At 49.9% G+C, this 26,825-nt stretch overlaps 1 protein-coding gene across 1 annotated transcript; it reads right to left on the bottom strand.

Moving 5' to 3' along the window:
- Window positions 1-594: 594 nt before the first annotated feature.
- ADGRD2 (adhesion G protein-coupled receptor D2) lies at window positions 595-25,761 on the bottom strand. The gene is made up of 26 exons (XM_061352582.1): window positions 25,342-25,761; window positions 24,334-24,411; window positions 24,188-24,251; window positions 23,213-23,443; window positions 21,864-22,514; window positions 21,442-21,540; window positions 20,904-20,989; window positions 20,272-20,553; window positions 19,072-19,183; window positions 18,702-18,833; window positions 18,421-18,541; window positions 17,768-17,873; window positions 17,499-17,554; window positions 16,542-16,668; window positions 16,327-16,430; window positions 15,884-15,986; window positions 15,477-15,630; window positions 14,562-14,695; window positions 13,812-13,927; window positions 12,280-12,400; window positions 7,550-7,591; window positions 7,297-7,350; window positions 6,834-6,972; window positions 6,431-6,489; window positions 4,127-4,157; window positions 595-957 (listed from the first exon to the last, which is right to left on the bottom strand). The coding sequence occupies exons 2-26, from the start codon at window positions 24,379-24,381 to the stop codon at window positions 950-952; spliced, it is 3,180 nt and encodes a 1,059-aa protein (XP_061208566.1). The 5' UTR covers window positions 24,382-24,411; window positions 25,342-25,761; the 3' UTR covers window positions 595-949.
- Window positions 25,762-26,825: the final 1,064 nt, after the last annotated feature.

The raw sequence follows: 26,825 nt of genomic DNA, 5'->3' as shown, positions 1-26,825 counted from the left end.
AGCAATAGCTTTGATGTCCTGCCTGTAAGATTGCAAGTGCTGGGAAGTGCCCCTCGCCCTGGCTTGCCCCCACCCCAGAGGCTGGCAGTTCTGCTTGGCTGGCTCTGATAACCACAGTGATGGTCTGTGCTCACATCTCACTCTCCTGAGCAGTACAGGGCTGCTGGAGGGCTACAGTTCCCAACAGCACATGAACACACGTGAGCCAGCACATGCCGTGCTGAGACCAGGGAATGCAGTGCAATGCAGGAGATAGCATATGGGAGCATGCAGTGCCCTGATCCCCTGCCCTCCACTGCGTTCAGCTGTGTAAAGGCACTGCTGAGCACCAGCCCATTCCCATGGATACACTGCAACAAGAAGAGAAGGCTGCCTTTAAAATCAGCATTTACTGTCATCATAATCAGAAAAAACCCCAACATGTTTTATGTGCTCTAAACACTAGTAGGATGCTAAGAACAGAGGGAGAGAAAACATAACCCCAGCTAGAGAGGGGCAACGCCAGCTGGGTGGGAGCCCCAGGAAGATCAGGGAGAGGGTTTTTGTCCTAAACAGCAGAAGATGCTATAGAAGCCAGTTTGAAAAAGGCTTGAAGCCAGCTGTCTTCCTTAGTGCATGTGCTTCCTACATAGTGTGTCCCCAACCCTTCCCCAGCAGGGCGGTGTGATGGGCTGGCAGCAGGGCCAGAGAAGGCAGTGGTCCTCACTGGCATGGATGCATGGGCATGGCTGCCACGGACATCCTTGGGCAGAAGGTAAAGCCCCATGAGACCCCAGCTGCCCCAATCCTGCCCTGGTTTTGTCCACACATGCTGCTAGGAAGAAGCGCAGGGCTAACAGCTCTGCCTGGCCTGGGCCAGCCCTCCGCATGGAAGCCATATCCTCTGACCTGCCGTCCTCCTGGCTGCTGGCAGGGCCTCGGTGTGCTGGGCCCATCACTTAGAAACTTCTCAGAAACCTAAAGCAAAAGAGAGATGGTCTCAGCTGTGTTGGCAGGGAGGGGAGGGCAGGGGTCCCTCCCTTTCCCAAAGGACTCCTGTGGAAAAGCACAGCCCAAACCTGCCATGGGATGGAGCGGTGCGTGGAGGCAGCCACAGGTCTGGCACTGGTGGCTCTGCCATCCCATGGACCCCTCTGCCCATTTAGGGGTCTCTGAAATATGGTCCTTACATCAGGGAGCCAAACCAGCCTCTGTGCATGGGGCTGTGGCTGTAAGGAGAAACCTCTTCTTTCCCTGCTCAGTAACTAGCCCACTGTGCACAACTGCAAGCTCTGAGAATGCTGGAGAATGAGGTTTAAATGGGATTTAATGAAAATACCAGTGCTATCATGGCAGAGAGCACTGATGCCCTCCTTCTACCAGGGCATAAGGTACCTTCTGCCTGCTGGGAAGGACCATAGCATGGATGGCAGCAGCCATCCCACTGCAGTACAGCCCAGTTTGGTAGGCATGGGGGGGTCTGCATTTCTCCAAGTGCCCACAACACTCAGGTGCTTTACTGGCTTTGAATCCCAAAGACTCATAATTTCCCTATTATTTTAAACCCAGTCTTATTTACCTGGTATGGCAAGAGTTGCAGTATTACACGATATTGATCAGAGAAAGGGTGGGCCATGGAAACAAGATCCATGTTGCTATGTGTGGCTTAGCAACATATAAACGTATTCAAACAGAATAATGAAATTATCGTGGGGAAACAAAGCAGCCATCACTTGAAGAGATGGAGGATGTGGAGGCCTCTTGGAGCTCTTGTTTGCCAAGACAAGGAAGACAGTACTTATTGTTTGTGCAAATATGTGAACCCCCCTGGCCATCCGCTGCTTACATAAAGGGTGTAATGAATCCAGGCAGTGGCTTGCTGCAGTGTGCAGCTTTGTACAGCTGGGCTGGAGCTCATTACTGCTGAAACGTGTGGCCTCTCTGCGTGAATTGAGTCCTTGCGGGGGGAGCCCTAACACTGGGGGTGGGGAGGTGGGGAGGGAGCCTGTGCCTACCTCCAGGCCACAGCCACCCTGCCAAACTCCTCGTTTCTGTGGGTCTGAAACCGGCCCTATATTTACCTGGATTTTACTTGCCTTCATCCTCACATGTGCTAACACCCCACTGGGAGCTCACCCACCTCCCTCCAGGGAATCACTGCTGCCTCTTGCACTTGGAGCCAGCACGATGCCCATGGCTCTCACAAGAGCATGGCTGAGGTGGATCCCATCCCAGATCCAGCACAGCTTTCCTGGGAGACTGTGAGCAGGTCAGCTAAGCCCTGAACCTCCCAGCAGTGGACAGGGTCCAGCACTCCCACTGCCCACCAGTTCTCCCTGCTGGACTGCAGGGCAGGGCTCCTCCTGGGTCTTTGCATGAGTTCCTGCTGCTGGTACATCACAATACTCATTAAAGCTGGTTGGAAATTTGCAGGTAAAGATACGGGGGGCAAAATATGTCTCTTTTTATGACATTATTTGGGAGAAAATAAATAGGAGAAGAGAAGCAGCATCTATGTTGCAATGATTTGTCTCTTGTCCACCATCAAGCACACAGGTTTCTTCCCCTGGCAGCTGTTTTCCCCAAGAGCTACACAGTACTTGGCTCTGTTGAACAAGCTGTGAAGATGGGAGCCTGTGCAACGCTGAGCTGCCCTGGGATCTTCCAGGCATTACTACAGCTGGACATTACTGCCTTTCATTATTTCTTCTAATGGCTGGAAGCACTTGTCTTTGAGCCTGGAGCCTTGGAGCAGCACAGCACAGCAAGCACCAGCGCTGTGCCGCACGCCAGCTTGCACATACACAAGTGTGCAGAGGAGTGCTCTTCTGGTTCAAGATCATCTCATTCACCCCAGGCTGAAGGACTGCCCAACCGAGGGCTCCCTTGCCCTGGTGCGTGCGAGGAGCCGCTCTTGGTGCGTGCAGAGAGGGTGGCTGTACACAGCACTGCCCTGCACCTCTGCCTGCTTATGGCCCTTGTGCATCAGTCAGTGTGTGAGGAGCCAGGCACCAAGCCCAGCCCGGCTTCCCCACCATCCTCTGGGCAAAACTAGGCTTTAAAAGCAACCCGAGGTCTTACCTGAGAAAACAAAAGCAAACTAAACAACCCACCTCTTTGCACAGCTGGAGTTTAATTACAGATGTGGCTAGATGAAAATACGCAGGAGCAGGTGGGAGTGTGGGGGTACACAGCACAAACGCATGTGCTGGGTGTAGGTCTTGCTGTCTCTGAGACCCCGCTCCTATGCCTGAAATGCCGCAGCACATTTAGTCCTGGATGCCACCGTTTCTGCCTTGCTCATGGGTCCACTGCAGGGAGGAAAGCTGCAATGCTTCAGGGTGGCATCGTCTCGAAAATAGTCTAAGCATGCCCTGCTTAGACACTTAATGTGGAGCAAAATCAGAAACCTGATAATGCACTGCTGCCTTTGACAAAAGAGAATGTAACCATGCAGGAAAGAATACTGTCAATCCATCCCCAGTGCTCCTTCCCTGCACTGTCTGCTTGAGTGATCCCATCCAGAGACTGCTCCCAGAGTGCTGGAAGTACTCAGTAAAAACATATAAAGCTAAATGTGCTGCAACCATGGCCTGGAGGGACTGGTGACTTGCCCAAAGCCAGGCAGGGAAGCCAGGCAGGTAAGGAGCTGAGGTTTGCCAGCTTTTCCCCAGCACTCAGGGCTGGAGCTTAGAAGGGATTTCTGATTTTAATTCTACCCACCTCCATGGTGACATTGGCCTTTCTACAACCTGAAACAGAAAAAGCTGAATGGCTGCTTTTAAGCTCATAAATCCAACCCTGTCTGAACACCCCACCTTCCCTGGCACTTCTAACACCCACCAGCTCTTTCTGCAGCAGCTGTTGTGCTAAAATACCCTGTAAGCAGCAAAGAGCCATTGCCACCCCTGAAAGCAGCCCAGGTCTTTCTGGGGAGAACCCAGACAAATGACCTGAGCTAGGCACCCTCTGTTGAGCCATTGGTGCTGGGCCTTCCAAAACCCTCCTCTTCCTCATCTCGTCAGGGGGACACAGATCTGCCAATGGCTTGGCCAGGGCTGCACCCACCAAGTCAGTTTGGAAATAAAAGCAACCACAGAAACCACAGTTCACAAAAATGAAAGAAAATTATGTAGGCAAATGTTACCTGAGGATTTGAATGCTGTCAGCTCTACAGCCTGAAAGAGGGGAGAACTTCTGTTAGCAAAAGGTACAGATCTGATTGCTTGGCTGCTGGTAACCTCCCATCACACTCCCAGGGTCAGAGAGTGCTCCCACATCACCCAGCTTCTGCATCACAAACTCCCTGACACTGAGTCACTGCACAAGCTGGGAACTGGAGCCTTCATCCCAGTCCCCAAGGGGCAAGCACGGTGCAATGTCCCTGGACACAGCTGCACACCATACTGGAGACCACTGGAAAATCCAGGAAAAGAGAACTTTCTCCCCCCATTCTGCGGTGGAAAGAGAGCACACAAGGCTGCACCATGCTAACCATCATTAACGGTTAAGTGAGGTGTGAAATTCCTGCTGCCAGCCCAACAGCAATAAATATCACCAAACAACATTTAAAAACCTGGAACACAAGAACATCTTGTCTGTGTTTGTATCTTCACTCGCTCTGTGTTTTGTCATTTTAAGTGTTTTCAAACGGTTTTAAGTAGCATCTTCTCTTCATCCAAACTATTGTGCAGCTGCCAGTGACATTCTTCATTCACCACTCCTTCAGCAAGTGCCATGACTCATTTAGCCAGGGAGCAGGAAAAACAGCACTGACTTAAATAAGGAACAGCACAGAAAGCAGCACCTATCTGGGGGAGGGTAGCACCATCCAGGGCCTTTTGCTGCATCCACATGAGTTAGAAAGAAAACAAGTATATTAAAAATGCAATGCTTAAGCAGCAAAGATACAGCAAATACCTTGGTGACCCTCATGGGGGAAAGCGCTTTCTATCTTTACCTGCTAGAAAATGCCAAGGCCTCAGCATTTAGGAGATCTGCTGCCTCCTAATGCTCTCTGCCTTAGGAAACTCGGCTAATCCCTTTGGCCCACGTCCCCTGTCTGGTGCCAGGAGCTTACCCTGCTCCCAGTTTACACAGCCACCACCTGCCTGGCTGAGAAAAGCATCACCTACGAATGAATAGTGGTTGGTGTTCAGCACCCGGGTGGAACGGCAAAACCACAATATAAATCATGAGAGATTAAAATATGGATTTTATTGAGTGGCTTCAAAACGATATGCCAGCTATAGGAGTATTATCTACTGGATAAATAAGAGCTGTCTATGTGACACAGGCTTTCAAAGGATAAATATTAGAGAGGGAGAGAGATCCTTCAGTGAGAGACTCATATGAAAGTAGTGTTGGATATTATTCCGAGGAAATTACAGCACTTGTATGTCAAGTGCACAGGGACTGATGATCATTTTAATAGTGGGAGATGGAAGTGGTATCACAGTAGTCAAATCTAATTTGTTCCCTGCTTTAGGCCATACCTCACTGAGCTCTACATCGCTCTGCTGCAGGCAGCACAACCCAGCCTGCTGCCCCTGGACATATGTGACTTGCCCACTGCAGGGACAGCAAGCCCCTGCTGCCCAGTTTTAATTTGTTATCCCTGGGGGAAGTCTCCTGCCTTGATCTGTACCAGCCTCTGCTTGGTGCTTTACTGGCTCAGATTCATTGGCTCCTGTTTGTCTGTGTCCCTGCCACAGTCACCCTCCTGGCATGGCAGCAGAGCTGGTTCCCCATCACCTCAGGGGCGAGGTCTTGCCTTGGAAATTGGCTGTTCTGGGGCCTCCTCCTCTTCTGCTTCCTACAAAACACATGCTGTCCCCTGTTGCCTGCCCCTGCCCCAGCTCATGTAATTGCCTCTGGCACCACCACAGCACAGCCAAGGCAGGTCACTGGCCAGGAGCTCCTGCCCACCAGCCCACCTTGCTCTCCATCTTACTCTCCTACAGAAGATGGTGAACACTCAGTTGGCTTGACTACCAGGAGTGGCCACTATGGGCATGAAACATACATCTCAAATGCTTTAAGTGACTTAAATCAATATGCTACTAATTAAATCAATATGCTGTATTTTAATCAGAGGCTTCAGGATGAGCATCAAAACCTTTGCTTTGATAGGCAAGGCTGTGTGTGTGGACTGGCACTTAGAAGGAGAGCATGGATGCTGTGCTGACACCCTGCCTGGGCCCTCACCAGCACTCAGCAACTTCTCTAATGCCCTGGGACAGAGGGGGGCTCCTTATTCACACAGGGTGGGTGGCTCAGACAGCTTCTGGGACTTATTCAACATAAACCACTGGATTTGTGCCAGAACTGGTATCACTACTGGGTGTCCTGAGTCCCAGCTCCTCACTGGAACCACCAGGCACCACTCCTATGTAACCACTACGCTCTGTGCCTGGGTGAAGGTAGAAGAATAACAGAAGACATTACATACCGGTCTCTCAGGTGACATAATTGATGAAATCCCCATGGGAATTTTGGCTCCAAAGTTTCCTAGGGGGTGAAGCAGCACCATGAGTTTGGAGGTTAGAGAGTAGGAATATTCATGCTTTATAAGAGCTCTCTGCTCTGTGTCCCCTAAGTATCTCCCACTGAAGTAAAGGGCTTAACATGTTAACTGCGTAACTGTACCCACAAACCGGTTGAAGCATGCAGCACTTTTTTGCACCCTGAAGCTAAACCCCCTATTTCCTACTGCCACTTTTGCCTCCCTTTCTGAAGAAAATTCATTTTGAGACACTAACATGGACATGCGCTAACATTTAAACCTTGGGAATAACATTTTACTGTGGTCTCCTCACACAGCCTGGGCCAACAGCAATGACAGCTCCCTTTACCTTTGTTGGTGATGTTCTTCACTGGAGGGTCTTTCTGCATGGGGCTCGACAAGGTGCTCTCAGCTACCGAAGGTTTCCCTGTCTCCCAGGAGGTTGTGTTTCTTGGACTTGATAAGTAGTTGATGGGATGAGAGCAGTTCTGTAATGACAGGGAAGAGAAACAGAACAATGAAAATTACAAAGTGAGTCTGCTAGCTCCAGATCCAATTGTAAAGACCGATTTCATCTGCACTGTGGCCCCTGGGACTTTTGACCCCCATCCCACTCTGGTAGCTGCCTAATCAGGGTAGATTATCTCTGGGTCTGCATTGTCCAACAGGACTGAAAGAAGTGAGACAAAGGAAACCCCATAAGACTTCTTTCCAACATCACCTCCTCAAAGCAGACCAAATGTATGTCTAGGGCTCTCCTCTGGTGGGTGCCTGGTGGAGGAAGTGGGTAGCAGGGCTGCCTTGTAACTTACTGTGAATGAGAGTGCTTTCTTCTTGTCCTTCATCCTCTGGATGGCATTTCTCACCTGGAGCAGAGCAAGGACATTAGAGAGGGCCACAGCAGCTCTAGCAGAGCCACAGATCCCCCAGCCAGTCATGGAGAAAAAGCAACCACTGTTCCAGAAGCACAGTCAGGGCTATGCTGCCTGTTACAACTCCCCGCTTGACTGCTGATAAACAGTTGTTGTGATGAGTGACTGAGCCCCAGGTAGGCACATCTCTTACCTCACTGTTATAGACTGCATAGACCAGGAATATGTACAGGCCCTGCAAAGGAAAGAGCACAGGAAGGTTAGAGATGTATGGCTTGTTTGTGCTGCTTCACATGGGAGGAAATCAGTTTGACGAGCACTAGAATGGTTAAAGACTGAGCTAAGGGGAAGAAGCACAGACGGTGGGCACAGCACAGCGAGAGACAGGCAGGCAGGAAGGACCTTCCTTATAATCGCACTTGAGACCAGGCTCTTCACAGGGAATTCAATAGAGATGGTCCCTGCCCCAGCCCCTCTTCCTTCTCCTTTTCTCCTTTCAGATCTCAGAAGCAGAAACCATCAGGAGTTAATCGTTGGGGAACGGAAACCTGGGCAGCAAACCGCCCTTCCCACCAAGCACCGACCCCAGCGGGGCTTTTGGCAGCCTCCCACAGATGAAGACAGTTCCTCTGTCCCCTGCAGTGACAGACCCCAGCGCCAAGAGGACCCTGTGACCCAGGTTCCATGGGGTATGCACCCAGAGGCTCTGCTCAGCCCCAGGCTGGACAATCCTTCCCTCCAGCACGGTCTCAGCCATCCTCTCCCTCCTTGCTGAACTGGTGCTGTTGCTGGCTCAGCACAGGGGCCAGCGAGCAGTGACGTGCTCCACCACAACCAAACGCTTGGGCCCACGTGCCCAGCTCCGCTGTGGGATGTGCTCAGGGAAAGTGCCCATGGCAGGGCCAGAGCGAGCATCGCCTGGAGGCCACAGCCTGGGGCTAATGACAACTCCAGACCCATGATTCTGGCCTTAAGGCAGCCCTATCTGGCCCACCAGATTTATGTTATATCTGTGGGGTGTTTTGTTATCGCAGATAGATAAATCAGCTGCAGCAAGAGAAGCAATCCATCTTGTCTTCAGCGAGCCTCGCTCCTCATCTGCGAGCTCTTGGCAGGCACAGTGGTAGCAGTACCCTGGCACGGCGCCATGACCTGTCCTTCAGCCAGCACTGCTGGGCACTCCCCCAGACCAGATCTCTGCTCAGGCTGCCAAGGCAGGTCTGCCTTGACATAATCCCTCTGGATAAGCGCGGGGAGGGAGGGAGCAGGGCAGGGAACAGAGGAGGAACAGAGGAGGCCCGGCTGCGGCGGGCGGAAGTGGAGCTGTGGCTCTGGAGGAGGCCGCTCTCCCCACACGCCATCTTGTGCTGGTGCGGCCTGCAGGGCTCCGGACACCAGAGCTCCTCGCTCGTGGCGGGGCAGTCACTGCGTGGCCACAGGTGAGACCAGAGCGTGTGCTGAGACCCACAGGGCAGGATGGATGCTCCTGCCTGGTGTCTGCCCGTCCAGCAAGCAGGTCCTGCTGCGCTCTGCACACCCCATCCATCTCCATGCTGCATGGGTGCAACACCATCTCCTGTCCCCTCTCACCAGAGACAGGCAAGTGGCCCTGAGCCATCCTCAGGACCATCCTTTCAGCTCTACAAGCTCAACTGAAGCTGACAGGTTTTACCTATGCTGTTTCTCAACAGCGTTAGGTGCTGGAGGGTGTTGGTGCTGCTACCTCTGAAACCATGGGCTGGAGGGAGCCTCCTGCTCGCCATCCTGTGGGACAGCCATGGCAGCCACCTCCAGTGCAGCACCGCTCCCCTGCTGCTTTTCCCGGCTCAATTCCTGTGTTGCCTGCCTGGAGAAGTTGTCATTTTGGTGTCGATGCACAGGGTAACCTTGAAGACAGGCTTTGCTTTCAGCAGATAAAGGAAGAGCAGTCAAACAAACAAACAGCCACAGCAGCAAAACTTCCCTGCGCAACACTCGCGCATGAGAGAGTGCACTGGCCCTAACGGAAATCCCAAGGCGATCCATAAGACAGTCAGCAAAGGGGCTGATATGGAACAGCTTTGTCCCTGCTTTCTCTCAGCTCCACAGCTTCCCACCAGCATTTCTCCTGTGGGGTAGTCTGCAAATTGACCTGAACTTGGTAATGAAGGGACAGAGGCAAAAAAGCACTGTGCAGTTGTGGGCAAACCCTTGACTTTCCATCCACGTAACAGCCACAGCTCCCACTGAGCTTTAGGAGAAAGAAGAACAAAAGCAGCAATAACTTCGAAAGCAAGGAAAGAAAACAAATCCTGATCCAGCAGACACCTTGGCTCCTATCTCATCCAAGGTGGACGTTGTCATGGTTTGTGACACTCAGTCTCAGGAGGTGTATCATCCAGAGACACATTTAGGGATTTCAGGAGTTATTCCTTGTCTCTCAAAAACACCATATGCCCAGCATCCATGTTATGACAGCCAGCATCCCGCAGCCCCTCTGCTGGCATCAGCCATGAATCAAAGGCCGAGCGAGCCGTGAAGGATGTAGGCTGCGCACTGACATTGTCAGGCCACAGTCAAGGGGTATCAGCAGTCAGTGGAACAGGGAACTTATCATGGGATTTCATAGAATCATAGAATGGTTTGGGTTGGAAGAGGCTGTAAAGGTTACCTGGTTCCAACAGCCCTGCAATGTTTTTACAGCACAAACACTGAAGCAAGGCAGAGAAACACTGTGCTGGGCCACTGTGCTCTGATTTGTTCACCTGGCCTGAGGATTGGTTTTTTGTTTGAATGAAAATATCTGGTGCTGTTCTCAGCTCTGCTCACCCCATCTCTTCACAACACCGAGCCTGGAGTTCTCTTCTGCTCAGTAACCTAAGCATGACATAAGGAGGCAAGGAGAACTGATGCTATATTTAATTACAGTTAGGAAAGGCCTCCTGCCACTCTTCTGGTATCCTTACTAGTGGAGATGTGGAGAGGCAGCCCTTGCCTGGCCTTGGAATAGCCCCATCTGAGAGCCGACGGATGTGCGTGAGCAGCACCTGGCTGCTGGACCGGCGCCTGGAGCAACCACCCATCTTGTGCACGTGGTGATAACGCCTGCATTTTACCCTTGGAACTGGATCTGGCCAAGTATTCCAGAGGGAAGCACTGCAAACTGCTGATCCGTAAGTGAAAGCTGCAGGAGATGCCAATTACTACTGAATCCAAAGGAAAAAGGGAGATGGGATCTTCGGATCCAAATGGTTTGGAGGGTAACACCTATTTGCTCTCTTGACTTGGATCCATGGAGTAGGATTTGTTCTTAAGCACTGGGCAAGATATACCTGCGAATACCCAGCGCCAAGGGACAGGACTGGCTGTGTGGGTACCCGCAGGAATTATCTGTGCTGGCATAGTCAAGCCCCAGGGGCTGGACTGAGTCCATGCGTGCTCCCCGAGGCTGGCTCCCTGCTGCCAGTAACTGCCTGCCTGCAGAGAGCTCCATCGTTCCCTTGGACCATGCTTTGCTGCACGCCAGGAGCAATGTTCAGTGCTTCTCTAGCTCCATCTACAGCTGCTTTCTCTCTGCCAACAAGAGGCCTGATGCTCTGCATCGCAGGTGGCAAGCACGTGTTCTGGGACTTTTTGTCACCTCATGTCCCCAAGTTTTAGATATCGTGAGATCCTGGGAACAGTCCTAGCTCAGTGCAGAATGGAGCACTCCTAGCTGCTGTGACTAATACAGTTTGCTTTGCTCTCTTAGCTACATACAGGCTGTCAGAAGTTTTAAACTCTTTTTGTGAAATCAGAAGCAAGTATTAAGTGTTTCTTTACACACCAGGGTTACTTTCTGCCCTCTGGAGATCCCTATTACTACTAACATATTAACAACATGACTCTGAAGTATGGTAGCCACAGCCATGGCCTTGGAGGATGCCAAGACAAGCAAATAGTCTTACAAATGTAGCCAGTTGGTGCTGCCTAAGAGGAATGAAGAAGCTGAAGGAGATAAGATGATGTCCCCAAGGTCTTGCAAGTCAGAGCTACAAGGACACACAATTCCAGCTTCTCTGTGTGATGCTCCGATCACCAGCCCTCATCTCAATCTGTTCCACCTAACACTCCTGCATCCCATCAGATTCCAGCGCGGCTTTCACCGGGCACTGGAAGCATCCCTGGGGAGCAGCTGCATGGATGCAGACAACACAGACTTTAGAGGTAAAGATTTTCAGTGCTTGATTCTTAACTCCTTTTCTCTCATCTCCCTGCAATAAAGCTGGCCTCCCAGCAAAGGGAAGCTGTCTCTGCCTGTTACAGCGCTTGGGCCACAACCTCTAAGTATGTCTGAACATGAACCAGGTGGAAAACACTCATCCCAGAACACACACCATCTAAGCAGCAGTGAAGCAAGCTATGGCTGGATGTGACTTTTGAGACCCTTCCCATGAACAGCCCTATTATAACAGTGGTGATGCTGGCATACAGAGTCCATCTCCTGCAGGAATGAGCCTCATTTCAGGCAGGTAGGATGTCTACCCCATTAAACTGGACAGTTTCCATTTTAATTATCCATTAAATGACCAAATAAAAAAATGAAGTTCCCTACAAACATATTAGCTTGTCATTTTGAAACCATGTTAATGTCAGAAAATCTAATATGAGAAACAAGATTTGAACTGGACAGCTGTGGTACCAGTAGGACACTTCAGAGACTGCTGCTGGAAGGCCATTAGATGAACAAGGTCTCCAGAGCTGTATTTTGTATCTTGGGAGCATCAACTTAGCTTCCTTGAACAAAACGGCACAGCAGCTTTGGAAAGCTGGGCTGGACTTCAGGGCTGACAAATGTCCCTGACTATTAGAACAGGTAAAGTATGCTGAAGCACAAGAAACTGCAGATATGTGCTTGGCTGTAATGTGAGTACATGGGAGGTACATGTGAGGTGCAGGGCTCACCTGGAGGGAGTTCAGCACGATGAAGACGTAGGCCCAAATGACACTGAGGTGGACAAGGACCCCACACACCCAGGTCAGCCCCAGCACAGGCAGCAGCACCAGGATGGGCTTGGCTGTGGCCCTGTCAGGAAGAAGAGCTCAGGGTTACCTGGACACATTTCAAAGCACCCACTCCCCAGCCAGCAGCTCTCGGGGGGTGTCTTGGTTGTGGACACATCCCCGAGCCCAGGATGTCCTGGTAGAGTGACTGCCAAACCCTGGCTGGCTCTGAAAACCCTGCTGAGCGTCTCAGCATGATCTGCCTGGGGCATCTGCACTAGGTTATACAGAGCACTGAGCAAATCTGCCCTGGAAGAGCTGCACAGGTTTAGGAGCATTCTGGCCTTTATCTTGGGGTTTAGAAGAAACTGTCCTTGTCTCCATGCTGGCGACGGCTCTCTTCTCCCAGCAAATGCCTTTCAGATGATGTGTCCACTAAAAGGCACCCAAGATGGTAGCTATGGAACAAATTCCTTTGCAAACAAAATTAATTAAGAGGGGAAAAACCAAACATTTCACCTCCCAGCCTCCAGTGTGCCAGCCTTGCTCTTTATTTATCACTGAGAGTTAGCAAAAAGGGAGCTCTTTGACGTCATCAGCCATGAGAAAACAGCTATTTTGCCCCAAATCATGGCTTTAAGGAGGTCTTCTGTATTTGTTTTACTAGTCTATGGATGTCACCCTGCCCTCCAGCAATGCCCTATCTTTGTGATCCTGTAAATTTGGGAAAATTTATTTATGATAGAGGGGAACAATGTGTGTCTAGCAGGGGTATCCGGCGCCAGCTAACAACAATAAAGATCCACAGAGGATGATAAAGAAATGACTCAAGCAGCAGTTTTTTAGAGGTCTTTCTACACTGACTGATTACAGAAGTTCACATCGCCCCTTTCCCCATGGATGGAATCCCCAACAGCATTACTTCCAATCCACCAAGTCCCAAACTGACACAGAAAATGCTTTTTATAATGGCAAATAGCCAAAACCCCTCCACTGTCTACGGCTGGCATCCTTCTGTGGGGCACACACAAGTGCTAAAGATGGGATAGGTTTGAGACAAACTCAGTTATGACCCCTTCAAATTGCAATGTCCTGTGAAGTGGAGAGGAGCTGCTTCTGCAGCTCAGAGCTCTTTAAAATTCCATGGAATCTGGGCACTGAGTTGGGCTCCCGGGTTCCTTGAAACACCCCAAGCTGCCACTTCACTTCCTTACAGTGATGTTTTACCAGACATCTGCATGCACACCAGCAAGCTGCTTAGCAGTACAGTGAGCTGGTGCTAAGGAAGGGGCAGACAGCTTGGCAGTGACCTGCATTCCCACACATGCTGTCACCCCTGCAAACAATTGAGTATGCTCACACTGACCATTCCCAGACCCAAAGTGCTGCTCCTGGTGATGACAACATGCCCAGGGTAGCTTTGATTTCAGTAATTCCACTATTTCATACCCATAGAAGCCACACTTGGGAAAACCAGCCCTTTCCCTGCTCACCATATCTGTATTCCAATTTGGTTCTCCAGGCTGCTGTTGGGTGTCAGCATCTTCGATCTCCTGCGAGCACTGGACACGGTCACCATCACCACCCGGAACAGCACGAAGGTGTTCACCTGACAGAAGAAGAGCACTGGACCCGGTTACCTTCTGTAATCTCAGATTCAGTGAGGTAAGGCTTTTTTGCTGGAACTCAATAACTGTCATAACTTGGGGAGAAATGTATCACTGCTAAGAAAGCAGTGAACAAAATACTTCATAAAGCTATCCACAAATGTATGAACTCTAGAAAACTTAAATTTAAACTTCTCCTACAGAATGTCTTCCTTGTTAAGTGTCTATTCTGGACCCATGTTTACATGGCACTTTTTTCTGCCACTGTGTTGTTGTATAATGATACTGATAGTACTTCAAGGGCATAGATGTTCCCATATAAAAATCAGACCTTCAGTTAGGGCAGTGTCACAGTCAAACTACACATTTATCTACATTCCTAATTTAACAGCCAATACAAGAACTGGTCAGCGAAGTTTTCTTAAAACACGTTTTTCCTATCAAAGAGCTGCTTTGGCTAAAGGGATTTATTTATATTGTGAAAGCATATATAGAATAAAACATTTCCTATAAAAGCAGCAGGCACAATGTGAGCATTGCCTTAGCTACAGAAGTGCTGGCACCCCTGACTCTGCAGTGCTTTCCTAAAACCAGACACGAAGGAATCGCACCTTCCTGGCAGGTTTTGGCACTTACAGCCAGGATGAAGAGAACAGGGCCAACAAAGGCCCAGATGACGTTGGTCTGAATGTTCAGCCAGCAGTGGGTGTCCGCCACATACTTGTCAAAGGAAGTTGCAAGGGTCACAGCCACGATAACGACTGGAAAGCCTGCAGAAAAAAGCACAGATTGAACCAGGGAAAAGCAGAGCTGACCCATGCAGGTCAGCTGTGCTCTAGACAATTGCTTCAAACCCCCCCTGAGCAGACACACTCCAGCATGAGCCAGCTTAGCCTCTGAAACCCCATGAGCAACATCAATTTACTGCAGCTGAAATCAGTCCCGGCTCTGCAAGACCAGATTTATACGCTGTCAGCATCATTCTCCTAGGTATAAAGCATTCCAAGTCCTGAGTCCCGATCAAAGCAATTTACTCTTCAGATTGCTTTTTTAACAAAATGGACAATCAAAGACATAAAACAATCCAAAATACTTGAACCAGTTGCCCAATGTCCAACTAGGTGTGTGTTTTGCAAGGAGCACTGACCTGAAGAGGCTCCTCTTTAACATGAAACTCAGTTTATTCAAATAAATTCTATGTCCCTCAAGGGCTTGCTCAGAATAAAGGGTGCTTAGTAAGGAACATATTTATATTTTAGTTACTATCAGAGATTAGTAATGCTCTCCAAGAGCAAGAACTCACCATTAACCTCCTCCTCCATTTTTTTGTATTGAACACTTGGATTTAGCAGAATAACAGAAATGTTTTTAACTTACATGTTCCAATACTTGCACTTTGACACACAAAGATACAGCCTCTGCAGAGCAGCGGCACACAGCTCTCATACTGAATCAAATCAAACATTTGGGAATCTATCCTACTGAAACTTTTCCTAGACAAAAAATTGACACATTTTTCTGAGCACCCGATGCAGAAGAGCCTATAGATACCCCAGCCTGTCACATAGTAGAACTTCATTCTCTTGTCTTCACTCATGTTGACTGCTACCACTTTGCTCCAGAGGAGAAGCCCCTCTACCAGCATCCATGAAAAGGCTGCCATGAAGAAGAGATGAAGGCAGGCAGTGATCATGAAACACACCACCTGGAGAGAAAAGAAATCACATGCTGTTTCAGGAGAAGGTGGAGTCCTCTGGGAGCTTCTGAGTGTGTATGGTCAGGAGGAAAAGAGCAAATTATGTGTAGAAATGTGTTTAAACATCCACAAGCACCGGGAGGAGTTCTTGAGTGATTAATGAAACATTAACAAGAGTGATTACACTTTTGTTTGCTCTGACGATAATGGTTGATCAGGCCTGGTCCTGCTGGCTCAACAGAACACTTTCTGGCAAGCTTACCTGGTTGGTCTTGGCCAGTTCACTGAACATGAGCAGAGCTTCTGCTGCAGCTAATGCAAAGATCAGGTTCTTGTGCACGGTTGTTCGTTCGCTCTTGGGGACACTGAGCAAGAAGAGAGGAAGCCCTCAGATGCAGTCACAGGAAAGGATGCAAAAAGAGTCTTTGCTCCGTTTATTTTATAAAAATTAACCCTAGAAAAGCAGCTTGTATGGTAACATTATCTGTTATCACTTAAAGTCTTCCCAACGACACTCAGGTGTGTGCACATCTCATACAAGCATCTCCACAGAAACAACCAGCACTGCACCCCCTCTGTAGCCAACAATCACTGCTCCTCTCTCTGCCCTCTGCTACCAGCAAAGGGTATCTTGTTTGTCTACTTGTTCTGAAGCAAAGTATAAAAGAATACAGGGAAGGCTACAAGTGTCTGGACTTTTCTTACCCAACTGCCAAGAATAATACGAAGGTAGCTATCAAAGCACAGAAAGAAACTCCACATCCAATAAAAGTCAAGGTCTGCAGTGTGAGTTCCTCCTTGGTGGTCCTCTGCTCCAATCATGAAACAACAGAAGACACAAAATCCTCACAGATCAACCACAGACTGCTCCCAGGTTGGCATCCACCCCCCAGAGCAGCACAGAAAGGCTCCTCGCTTACCTGCATATTGTACACCTGCAGCAGGACAGCAAAATTTGTGGTGTGGTTGCAAAAACAGGCAGTAGAGTCCGGGAGAGACGTCACCACAGAGCAGCCAGCTGTGGACCACATCCCACCAGCATCTGGGCTAACATGCAGCAAAAAAACCCCAGGGAAGGCGCATGGAAATTACCATTCACTTAATCAGAAAGCTAAGGTGTTGAGGAAACTCCATTCTCCCAGAAGCAGCAGAGTTGAAAGGAGGAAGAGGAGGATATCAGAGACATCTTTTCATATGGACTTTCCTTTGGCTCATCCTGTCTCAGCACCTTTGCCTTATTCAGCAGGCACGCACAAGAAAATAGGCCTAGCGCCAACATGTACGTTAAAAACCCTGGCAGTGCTGCCCCTCTGAACCTGCTCCAGTGCCAAGAGAAGAGCAAATTCAGAGCAGGGCTAGTGGAACACTTTGTACAGCTGCTTCCACAGACACCCTCTTCCCACCTTCCTCAAACTGATCCACGCCTGTTACAAGACTGGGACTCAAATGAGGTTTTTTTGCACTTGAGTGACTTAGTTACCAATCCATGATATATCCCAGTCTGTGCTCACTGCGGTGACATTCAGCAAAAAACATCTCAGTGCCAAGCAGTATGTATGAGGCTGGGAGTCCTGCATGTCTGTTGGGCTGTATAACTTGGACCAACCCTTCTTTGTTGCAGGCAACAATCATAATTAATTAGGGCTTTCCATTTTAGTTTCATATACCTCATTAAAGGTCACTTGCTTGTGAGTGACTTTTCCAAGGGAAATCTTCCCAGGAAAGTGCTCTAATCCAGCAGATAAAGAATGCCAACATGCAAAGCAGGAGAAGAATTACAGATCCCTACTCTTACTATTACATTTATATTGTTATGTTTGGGTTTCCAGGTGAAATAAAAGCTCATAAATCTGGGGACCTGAACTGAAACAAGGCACCTGAGGCTGAAGTTCCAGAAGGCACAGATGGGCCCCACTGGTGTATTGGACAGGTCCTGCAGGCAGAGAGGGAGAAGAGATTACATATCCATACACACACACAGATTGATGCAGTTCACTCACTAGGCTGCAACAAGGTCTGTCAGCACAGGAAAAACACCTCCCCAAAGAAATGTGAGTCCAAGAGCTCTGGGGGCCGTGAGCCAAGGCTGGGCACAGCCTATCATGTCAGGGTGCAGCATTAGAAGCAGAGCCCCTGCTCAGGGTACCTGGACACGGTGCTGCAGGCGGTAGCGCACAGACGTGCTGATCTCCTGGTAGTCACTAAGCAGAGCAGCAGAGATCACAGCAGTGCCCACAACAGTGCTCAGGTACCTGTCAGGGAAAGCACAGGACCAGGAACCAGAAAACAGGGTCTCACATTATACACGTAAAACAGCTGGATTGACCCAGAGCCACTTCTGGAGTGCTTCAGTGCTACCAGCAAAGGGCCTGGGCGCAGGGCAGAAAGTACCTCAGATTACCTGGCAAACAGAAACCACCACCAGTCCCCCCATAACTGCAGATGAGGAACTGGAGCATCTCAAGCGGCTGGCAGCTGAGCAGCACAGTGGCTGAGCCTGAGGTCCGGGAAGCAGCAGTGCTGCATGTGCGAGCTGCCATCCCCACCTAGTGTCCAGAGAGCTCCCTGGAGAGCTCCAGGGCTTTGGGAGCCGCTGTTCAGAGGCATCCCGGCTCCCAAAGCTTCTGCCCCAGCAGGAGGGGACCCTGCAGCAGCCCCACAACTTCTGTCCCCAGCCCATCCCAACAGAGCAGATAACTTCGCGGGGACAAGAGTCATGCAGAAGAGATACGGTGCATCTCAGACTTGGAAATGAGCTCTCCAGTGGTGCTAAGAGGGGGGAGGTTGTGCTTCACTCACTTCTGTCCTCCATCAGAGGCAGCCATGTCCTGGAAGACATGAGTGCTGACAGTGCCGGACAGGCAGCGCTGCAGGGAGCTGTAGCCAAACCACATGTTCTTCACCACAACTCTGTGGAGACCTGGGGGGACAGAGCATTGCAGGACAGGTACAGGCACACAGAACAGCTCTGAGCAGTCCACACTGCAGCACCACTGCTCTAATCTTGACTGTTCTTGCCATTAAGGAAGATGCAGAATTGGCAAGGTGAGACCCAGGGCAGCATGGGCATCATAACCCACCTCTGGCTTTCAGTCTTTGCATTTCTTCTGCAGGAACTTCAATGAGATCGTGACTGTCTTTTTCAGGGGTCTGGACCAGGTATGCCTCATTGCTCAACTGCCTGCCCAGCTCCAGCTTCCTGACCTCCATCCCTGTGGAGGGGCAAAAACAAATACTGATCTAAGGTTCAGCCTTCTGCAGAGCTGCTGCTACAGGAAATTACCACAAGGACACAAGGACCCAGTCAAGACTCAAAGCAGTAGCAGACAGATCCCTTTCAGTGCGAACTGTGGGTTAAGTTTGTCTCCTGACTTGGACTGGGAACCAGACAGGATGACTAAGCTGGGTCTTGGTAAGATGCCCTCCCCCAGTTTTGCCAGTGCCACTCACCAACATTCTGATGCTGGACCGTGATCTTTGTCCTCCCTGCTGTCAGTAGTGGAGCCAAGAGTGACACCATTCTGTCGCAGAGCTCAACAACAGCCATGGGCCCTCTGATAACCTGCAAACACAGAGGGAGCAATGAAAATCAGCACTTGCGTTGCCAGCTCACGCTTCCCACAGCTCACAACAGCTTTCTTAAATGCTTGGGAGAAAAAGAGAAGTTGGAGGTGAAGGCTTTTGGTTTGCTTTTCCTTTGATTTCTTCACTAAAGGATGTTCCCAGTTCCTTCAGCAAGGAGACAAGCGCCACCCCTGTAGTACATAAACTCAACCCCTTTCTCCTTCAGCAAATACATCTGCTGCACCAGCTACACTGGGCCAGAGCTGGTTCTATGCCACTATCGAGAAGCTGTGAGTAATTGTGACCACAGAGACCTAAGCAACTCTAAGCAATGAGGTAAACTGAACTATTCAGCATCCTTTCATCTCTGGAGGTCCCTGGCTTGGTTCCTGGAGCATTGGCCAGGCCAGATGCTGCCACACATTTCCCAGAGTCAGGTGGAGAATGCAGATCATACAACAGACACAACAAAAGACCCATGTGAGACGGGAAGAAACTAATAGGGAAAATCCTGACGGGGGTGGGATGCTGGAAATCCCCCACACAAAGCCTGACAGTGTTTTGAAGAGTGTGGGGGCTGATGACGAATAGCTCCTTGGCAGCCCACCCACGGAAAATACAACAAACCATAAAGTGAAGGGCACTGCCATGCCAGAGGGAGCAGGATGTGGGAGCAAGGAATCTAAAAAGCACTGGGAATCTGCAAACTGTGTAATCCTGTAAATCAGGCCTCACAGAATACCAGGCTTGAAGGGACCTCAAGGATTATCTGGTCTCTTGAAGAGAACCAAGACAACCACTGGAGGAGTTTGCAGGGAAGGCACCACTTGACTGCACTTGTTTGCAGAAGAATTTGTTTGCACCTCCAGCAAGTAAGACAACAGTAAGGTATCTGGTCCTTATCTGAGCTGGCAAAGAGGCTCCATGCCCATGTTTGCAGCATTTGCACAAGCTCCAGAATACAGTCAGAAAGGCTACATGCAAGGACAGGTTCTTTGCTTGTGGTCATACAGCAGGCCAAGGAGCTGCACACACAAGATGAACAGCTGTGGTACACAGCAGCCAGACTGCTGATGACACCATTACCTGGCTGACTGATGACCATGTTTCAATATTCTGCTCTTCCAAGATTAACTGGGTCACTTCCACAAAATACTGGCCCAACTGCTCCAACATCTTCAGCTCTTCTCCTTCCTGGACTTCCACATCAGAAACTTGCTTTAGTAATTGAAGCACTGAAAGAAGGTCGGATGATTCCAGCACGGGTGCCTCTCCTTCCTTCAGAACAGTTGCCAAGACATCAAGAGCACCAAGAGCAACAGAGAGGTTCATGTCTTGGACATCACTTGTAAAGATGCTCTCAGGAATCTGCCATGAAAAAGATGTTGCAGTTTAGTGCAGAGAGCTGATTCTGCCTGATCATCAGCTATGCCTTGAGAATGTCCTGCATGCCTCACTGGTGTGAGGACACTAGCCTGGCTAACTGGGCATATCACAGGAGATCTGCCTTGACATTTGGAACTCTTCTCCAGCCTCTCAAACTCAGTGAGATGAGTCAACCTGAAGCAATACTTTGTTTGGTCACAGCACAAGTTACATCTGTATTGGTCACACTGCTGGCAAAGTGACCTTGAATACCCATAGGTGCCAGCAAGTCCACCCCAACAGCTCCTGCCTGCTTCTGGTGTCAGCTGCCACTGCTGGGGCTCAGGACTCACCACAGTTCTCTCTGCAAGCGTGTTCACACGGCCGACAAGTGAATGGCTGGATTCTAGATGAGCTTTTTTCAGCTGCTGGTATGCATCTGAGAATAAAACATAACCATTGTTGTGGTGTCTAGCAGTGTGGTTATCACATGCCATGTTCAAAGCCTGGTCCTCATGTGGTGGGTAAGTCTGCAGGACACTCAGGACAAGGAGACTTCACAGCTCTATCTTATTTCTAGTACAAGATCCCAGAGACAGACTGCCCCCTCCCCATGTCCCCCTGGCCCATGAGTCTGGAGATGCCGGGATTGGGATGCATTCTACAGCACTGCATCCAGAAGCCATGTAAATGTGTACAACCACAGCTTAACTGGAGAATAGCAAAGTAATCTGCAACTGAACTGAAGCAGTGTCACAGCTACAGCAGGTTTTGCATATGATTCCTTCAGAGCAGACACAAGGCCTCCCCATCACTGCCCATCATCCTACCTAGGACCTCCAGAAATGAATGCTGTGGAAGTAATGAATAAATAAAGAATAGCTGCTGTACCCTTTCTGTAGAGACAGATAAAAGGCAAAGCCTGCAAACAAGACGTGTAACTGAATCCACTGCTGCCAACTTCAAAAACTCGGCATTCTTCAACAGGCCCTGTGGAAACACAAACAAAGAGAAAGCCCAGGTCCACCAGAAACACATCATCCTCAGGACATCTGAGCAGTTGCCTTTGCTAGGGCCATTGCAGAGGTCTTCAATGACCAAGGGTTCAGTGATGACTGTGCTTCTAAGTACAATTTGTAAACTGCCCAACCCAGCTCTGAATGTGCTTCTGCTTTTCTTCCCAAAGGAGAAGCATTGTTCCACAAACTGCACCAAATTCCCTCTCCAAGGATGGGACTGGCTTCTTGGACTGTCCCTGCATGCTGACCCCCTCTGCAGAAGGGAGCTGAAGCAGTGAGGGTAATGAGATCTACCTGGGCAAAGAAACTGTGCAGTCACTTCCTGAACAGTGCTTTCAATCTCCAGAGTGTTTGAGCTCCACCGAAATACAAGGTCTTCCTCCACCACCCAGCATGATCGAACCTTTTCAATCTGCTCCATGCGGAGAACTTTCTGCCAGATGTGCAAGTCAGTGATGTTCCCACTGAAGGACTCTTTCTCCTTGAAGCTGCCTCCCAGGGAATCTTGATCTTGCCCAATAATGAAAGTCCCCTGACCGTAGATGGCCTGGGGGGCAGACCCCACAGCACACAAACCACTGGCTGATGCTCTTCTTTTACCATCAGCATAGATGGCCCAGGTCCCATTCTCCTGCTGCCAGGTCACACAGAAGTGATGCCACTGTCCGTCAGCACGGAACACAGGCAGATATGGGGAATGGTGCTCGTGGACTATGAGAGCAAATCGAACAAATCCTTCCTCATCAACAAAGCCACGGAGCTGGAACTCATTAATAAAAGCTGGCACAGCATAGGAGAAGATGGTAGCAATCTCCTGGGTCCTGGTGTCCCACTGGAGGTGGGCGCAGGCTGTGACAGCAGGCAGGGCTGGGAAGTCAGAGAGCACCTTCACGTATTTTGTGTCTGTTTTGTCTCCAAACACCAGGACTGGTACAATGTGGTTCCCTAGAAAGAGATATTTCTGCCAGCATAAAAGAAGAAGCATGGGCTAAAGCCTGATCATCTTACACTGTGATGAAGCCATCATTTTCATTTGCCTCCTACTCAAGAATTTGTGGACCCTGCAGGCAAGGACATCCTGCAAGTATAGAGCAAGGCTTCTGTTTCCCTCGTACCTAGAGGGGATCAGGAAGGCAGGCAAGCTGAGATTGAATCATTTCAGCCAGTGTAATTTCCAGAAACATAGGTTTCTAGCAAATAGGATTGCAGAAAGTGAATATGGAAGGAAACACATGTTCCTAAGCATCCCAAATAAGATGTCCGAGGCATCTGCCCTGTGGTGGCTTGCTGCTGAGAAGTGCCTATTCTCCTGGCCCTGTCTCTAGTATTGCTCTGCAGGACCTGCAGGTCACTAATAGTGAGGCTGAGCACAGCTAAACCTGCTTTAGAGGTGGATGGTACAGGAGGGCAGAGCAGAGGAGCCCCATTGTAACTCCCTTCTGTGGCAATGCATTAAAATATTTTGTCAGTGACCAGCTGATGTGCTGGGATCACCATTGTTCATATTGCCAGGTCCAGACTGTGGCTAGAGGTCCTGGGTGGTACCACAATGACAGTGAAAACTGAGTGGCAACTTTTCCAGTCAGAATATAAAAGACCAAGCAGTGAACATGTCCAAATAGTACAAGCTCACTTATACTCACGTCTCCGTTTTGGCTTGTGAAGGACACCATCTCTTTCATTTAGCCAGACAGAACCTCTGATGTGGTGGGAATGCAGCAGTTTGCTAAAGGAAGCTTGCTCACTGCCTCGGGGTTCAACAAGCAACTGAGCAAAGCGTTGCTCACAGTATCTGTCTGCATGCCACCAGTCTAAAGCAGTGGCCACATATTCATACATGTGTCTTGAGGTCTCAATTGTGACAGGAGCAAAACCTGGAGAAAGACACACAATATAGGGTTGCAGAAAGCCTTTCCAACCCACTTTTGTGACAAGCAATACAGGGTCAGTCTCTTGCAGCATCCCCAAGTATTTAGAAATGCTGCCTGGTCCATCCTGAAGGGGCTGAAGACAGGAGCTCATTTCCGTATCCAGCCCTTGGGATGTTCAGTGGGCACAGTGTGACAGAAAATTCCAGGCTACTGGAGTTTTTACATTGGCCCTAAAATGAGGGACTTCTGTGAATCTGCTCACAAACTGAATTACTGGCCTAGGGCAGGGGCTGGGCACACTTCAGTGGGATACACAAAACAATGCCAAGCTCAGCCCAAGCTAAAACCTCACTGTAATACCCCCAGGGATTGCCCTCAGGGTAGCTGGTTCCAAGAGCAGCTATGTACAAGGAAATGTCTTCATTTTATCCCCATTTCCCAGCTCCTACCAGCTTCTGCATTTGCAGATGCAATTTACAAGCATAAAATAATGTGGTTTGTTTGCAGTTACAGTGGCACAAAGACTAGCAGCTGAGCAGTACTTACCTAATTTTAGACACTAATTTCATGGTTAGCCAAGCAAATACTTAGCTCTGCAAATACAATTTCAGGCACAAAACCAGGTATCAGAAAAAGTTTATAGTTTATTTACTTCTGTTTCTGCTGCTGGACACCTTTTAATGTGTTCCTTCTCTGTGCTGAATATTGCTTGTAAAAACATGCAAAAGTGCTGATAAAAACACTAACCTTTAGAAGTCTGATTCTTGGCAAGGGCTGCAAAGGCAAAGAGACTCCTGGACAGGCTACCGACCTGTTGGAGAGAATGTTTCATAACATTCATATAAAGCATTACTATTATCTCAAATACTAAATTAAGTTACAGTAAGACTCACCAGAAAGCTGAAGAACCAAGAATCAGGTCTCAAGTCTCTCCTGAACATGCTGACCAGCTGGAAAGCTTTCACCCTTTGCTAGGATAAACAAAATATTAGTTGAGATGCATTGCAGAGACAGAAGCATTCTGCAGAAAGCCAGTTCTCAGACAATTCCTCAAAACATTTTGAATCAAAATAGAGAAAACTACCCTGAAATCCTATCAAAATATTGTATCTTATTAAAATAATTCTCAGTTCTTCTTAAAGAACTCAAGGTCTCAGTTTAACATTTGTTTCCAGGATACGGAATATTACTCATAAAACATACAGATGTGTGATATTAATGGACAGGCAAGTTAGCAGAGCCTCTTTATCTGCATTAACTAAATTAAAAAGCCATTATAAATTGCACTGTTGAACAGTGTCACGTCACCAGCAGTTTTTCTCATCTCTCTTAAAGCCTGTAGGAACACAGCACCAGCACAGAACCTGCACACCAGTAACGTTTATGAGCAGCACCTGAACACACAGCCCAGTTCCATGGAGCCATCCTGGAGAGCTGCCCAATGCTGGGACTCTGCTGCTGCACCACCTCTGGAAGGAAACCCTGAGTGTGTGGCTGTATAACATCCAGTAAAGTCATAGGTAAGGGTACATAAATACACAAACATGGAAACTGGCAATATGATCTCCAGTGCAAACAAGTCCTAAAGCTGTCTCTCTGGGCTGACACTGCCAGCAGTGAGTAATCTCCTTGCTCGCAATGGGGCTCTCCTGTGTGCACACTAAAAGCACAGTTAAGGACTTCACTGCTAAGGGACTATGGAGATCAGTTCCGCAGTCTGAACTCGGTGTTTGCAACCTGTCTTCCCAAGTTCAGCAGCGACTTTATAAATACCAAACACAGCTCTAGGCCCTCCAGGGAGGTGTTTGTGTGGTTCTGTGCCCAACTGATGGTGAGTGATGTGGGCCAGGACGAGCCGGGTGCTATGATAGTGGACAGACACCCCCAATCCCATTCCTGACCTGCACCAGCAGCCCCAGGTCTTCACTTCTTCACGGTGGTCCCTGGGGATGCTAACACGGGAAATCTGGATCACGGTCTGGCAGAAAAAACGTGGCAGCGAGGGAGCTGCAAGCGATGCAGCCGGCAGCCAGGGTCTGACAACGTCCTGCGGAGCTCGGGGAAGTGGGTAGCTCCAGCCCAGCGGTCTCCGGGCCAAGCCCGAGAGCCGGCCCGGCAGCGGGATCCCGGTTGGGCAGCAGAGCACCGCCCTGGGGCTTTGGCAGCCACGGCCCCGACGGACAGGGGCTCCCACGGCGGGTCCGCTCCGCGGGCACACTGCGCACCGAACACCGCGCCCCGCTCCGCACCCCGCAGCCCCCGAGTCTCCTCCGTGCCGAGCGCCTCCGCCCCGCCAGCACCGGCCGGGTGAGCACAAAGGGGCTGCCCGTTCCCGTGCCGGCCCCGCCGGAACCCCGCGGGCACCCCTGGGCTGGACAGGGATGGGTTGGAATGGGCTGGGCTCGACCAGGCTGGGCTGGGCTGAGCCGGGCTCCCTGGGGTGGGGCTGGGCTCGGGTACCCCTGACTGGATCCTCCCGCACATCCCACTCCCGACGCCCTCGCCCCGACTAACAGCAAAGCACTCACAATCCTCCGCGCTCTGCAACCTGTGTTAGCAGGACAGGGGATCTTCTTCCCGGGCAATCACTTCTCCATGCAAGTCCCCGATGAAGCTTCCCAGGAGATCTGGCACATGGTGTTGGCAGAAAAAGCAGACAGTGGGGGAGTTTCCAGGGATCCTCACAGTAGCAAGAGCCTAACACCAGCGTGCTCAGGAGTACAGGTGAAGAAGGCCAGCTCTAGTGGAGATGTCTAGGAGCGTAAACAGAAGACCAGGCTGATACAACGAGCAGAGCTCACTGAAAAAGAGGCAGAGTCAGACCAGCAGCAGCTCTGCAGGGCACCTCCAGCACATCTCCAGTGTAATTCCCTTGCCTAGCAGCTTCAGTGTTCTGGCATTTCCTTGAGCCTGAGCCCGTGACAGTCCTGGAGAGAACATGAAGGCTGGAGGGCTCAGGCCACCTCCATGGGCCAGCAATGCTCCCCGCCTTACAGGACAGAGCTGCTCTTTCAGTTTATGCCCACTCACTTTTGCTACAGCAACAGGCACACAGTTCCCACTCCTCCCCTCTAAGTGAATGCTTGAATCACACCATGGATTCACAGGCAACTGGCTTTTGTTCTTGAGGGTCTTCGTCCGGGAATGAAGGCAATTACAACATCCCAGAGCCCCTGCTCGCTGCAATAAATCTCTCACAGAAGAATGGCCCTTGGAGGCAGCTGAGCCGGGCTGCTTAGTCACTGCTGCCAGTTGGGAAACAGCCTGGCACTCCCGGACAGTGCAGCACAGAGCGCCAAAGGCTTGGAGGGAGAGGGCTCTGCTGCTCACTGGATTGGCCAGAACTGGATCCTACTTTCCCTTGGTGATGGAAGGAACAAAGGGG

The sequence above is a fragment of the Neopsephotus bourkii genome, unplaced genomic scaffold (assembly GCF_033783945.1).
Source record: "Neopsephotus bourkii isolate Nb327-2 ecotype Australia unplaced genomic scaffold, CSIRO-AGI_Nbou_v1 NB_659, whole genome shotgun sequence".
Classification (NCBI taxonomy): domain Eukaryota; kingdom Metazoa; phylum Chordata; class Aves; order Psittaciformes; family Psittacidae; genus Neopsephotus; species Neopsephotus bourkii.
The sequence above is the reverse complement of the archived record's forward strand: the minus strand, read 5'-3'. Positions and strand labels throughout refer to the sequence as shown.

What these genes read in the sequence shown, in the direction of transcription:
- ADGRD2 (XM_061352582.1), bottom strand. Translation starts at nt 24,381, where the DNA reads ATGTTCAGGAGAGACTTGAGACCTGATTCTTGGTTCTTCAGCTTTCTG. An exon ending in GAAGAACATCACCAACAAAG is followed by an intron (nt 6,490 to 6,833) that starts GTAAAGGGAGCT and finishes TTCACCCCCTAG; the next exon opens with GAAACTTTGGAGCCAAAATT. An exon ending in TTATGTCACCTGAGAGACCG is followed by an intron (nt 4,158 to 6,430) that starts GTATGTAATGTC and finishes CCCCTCTTTCAG; the next exon opens with GCTGTAGAGCTGACAGCATT.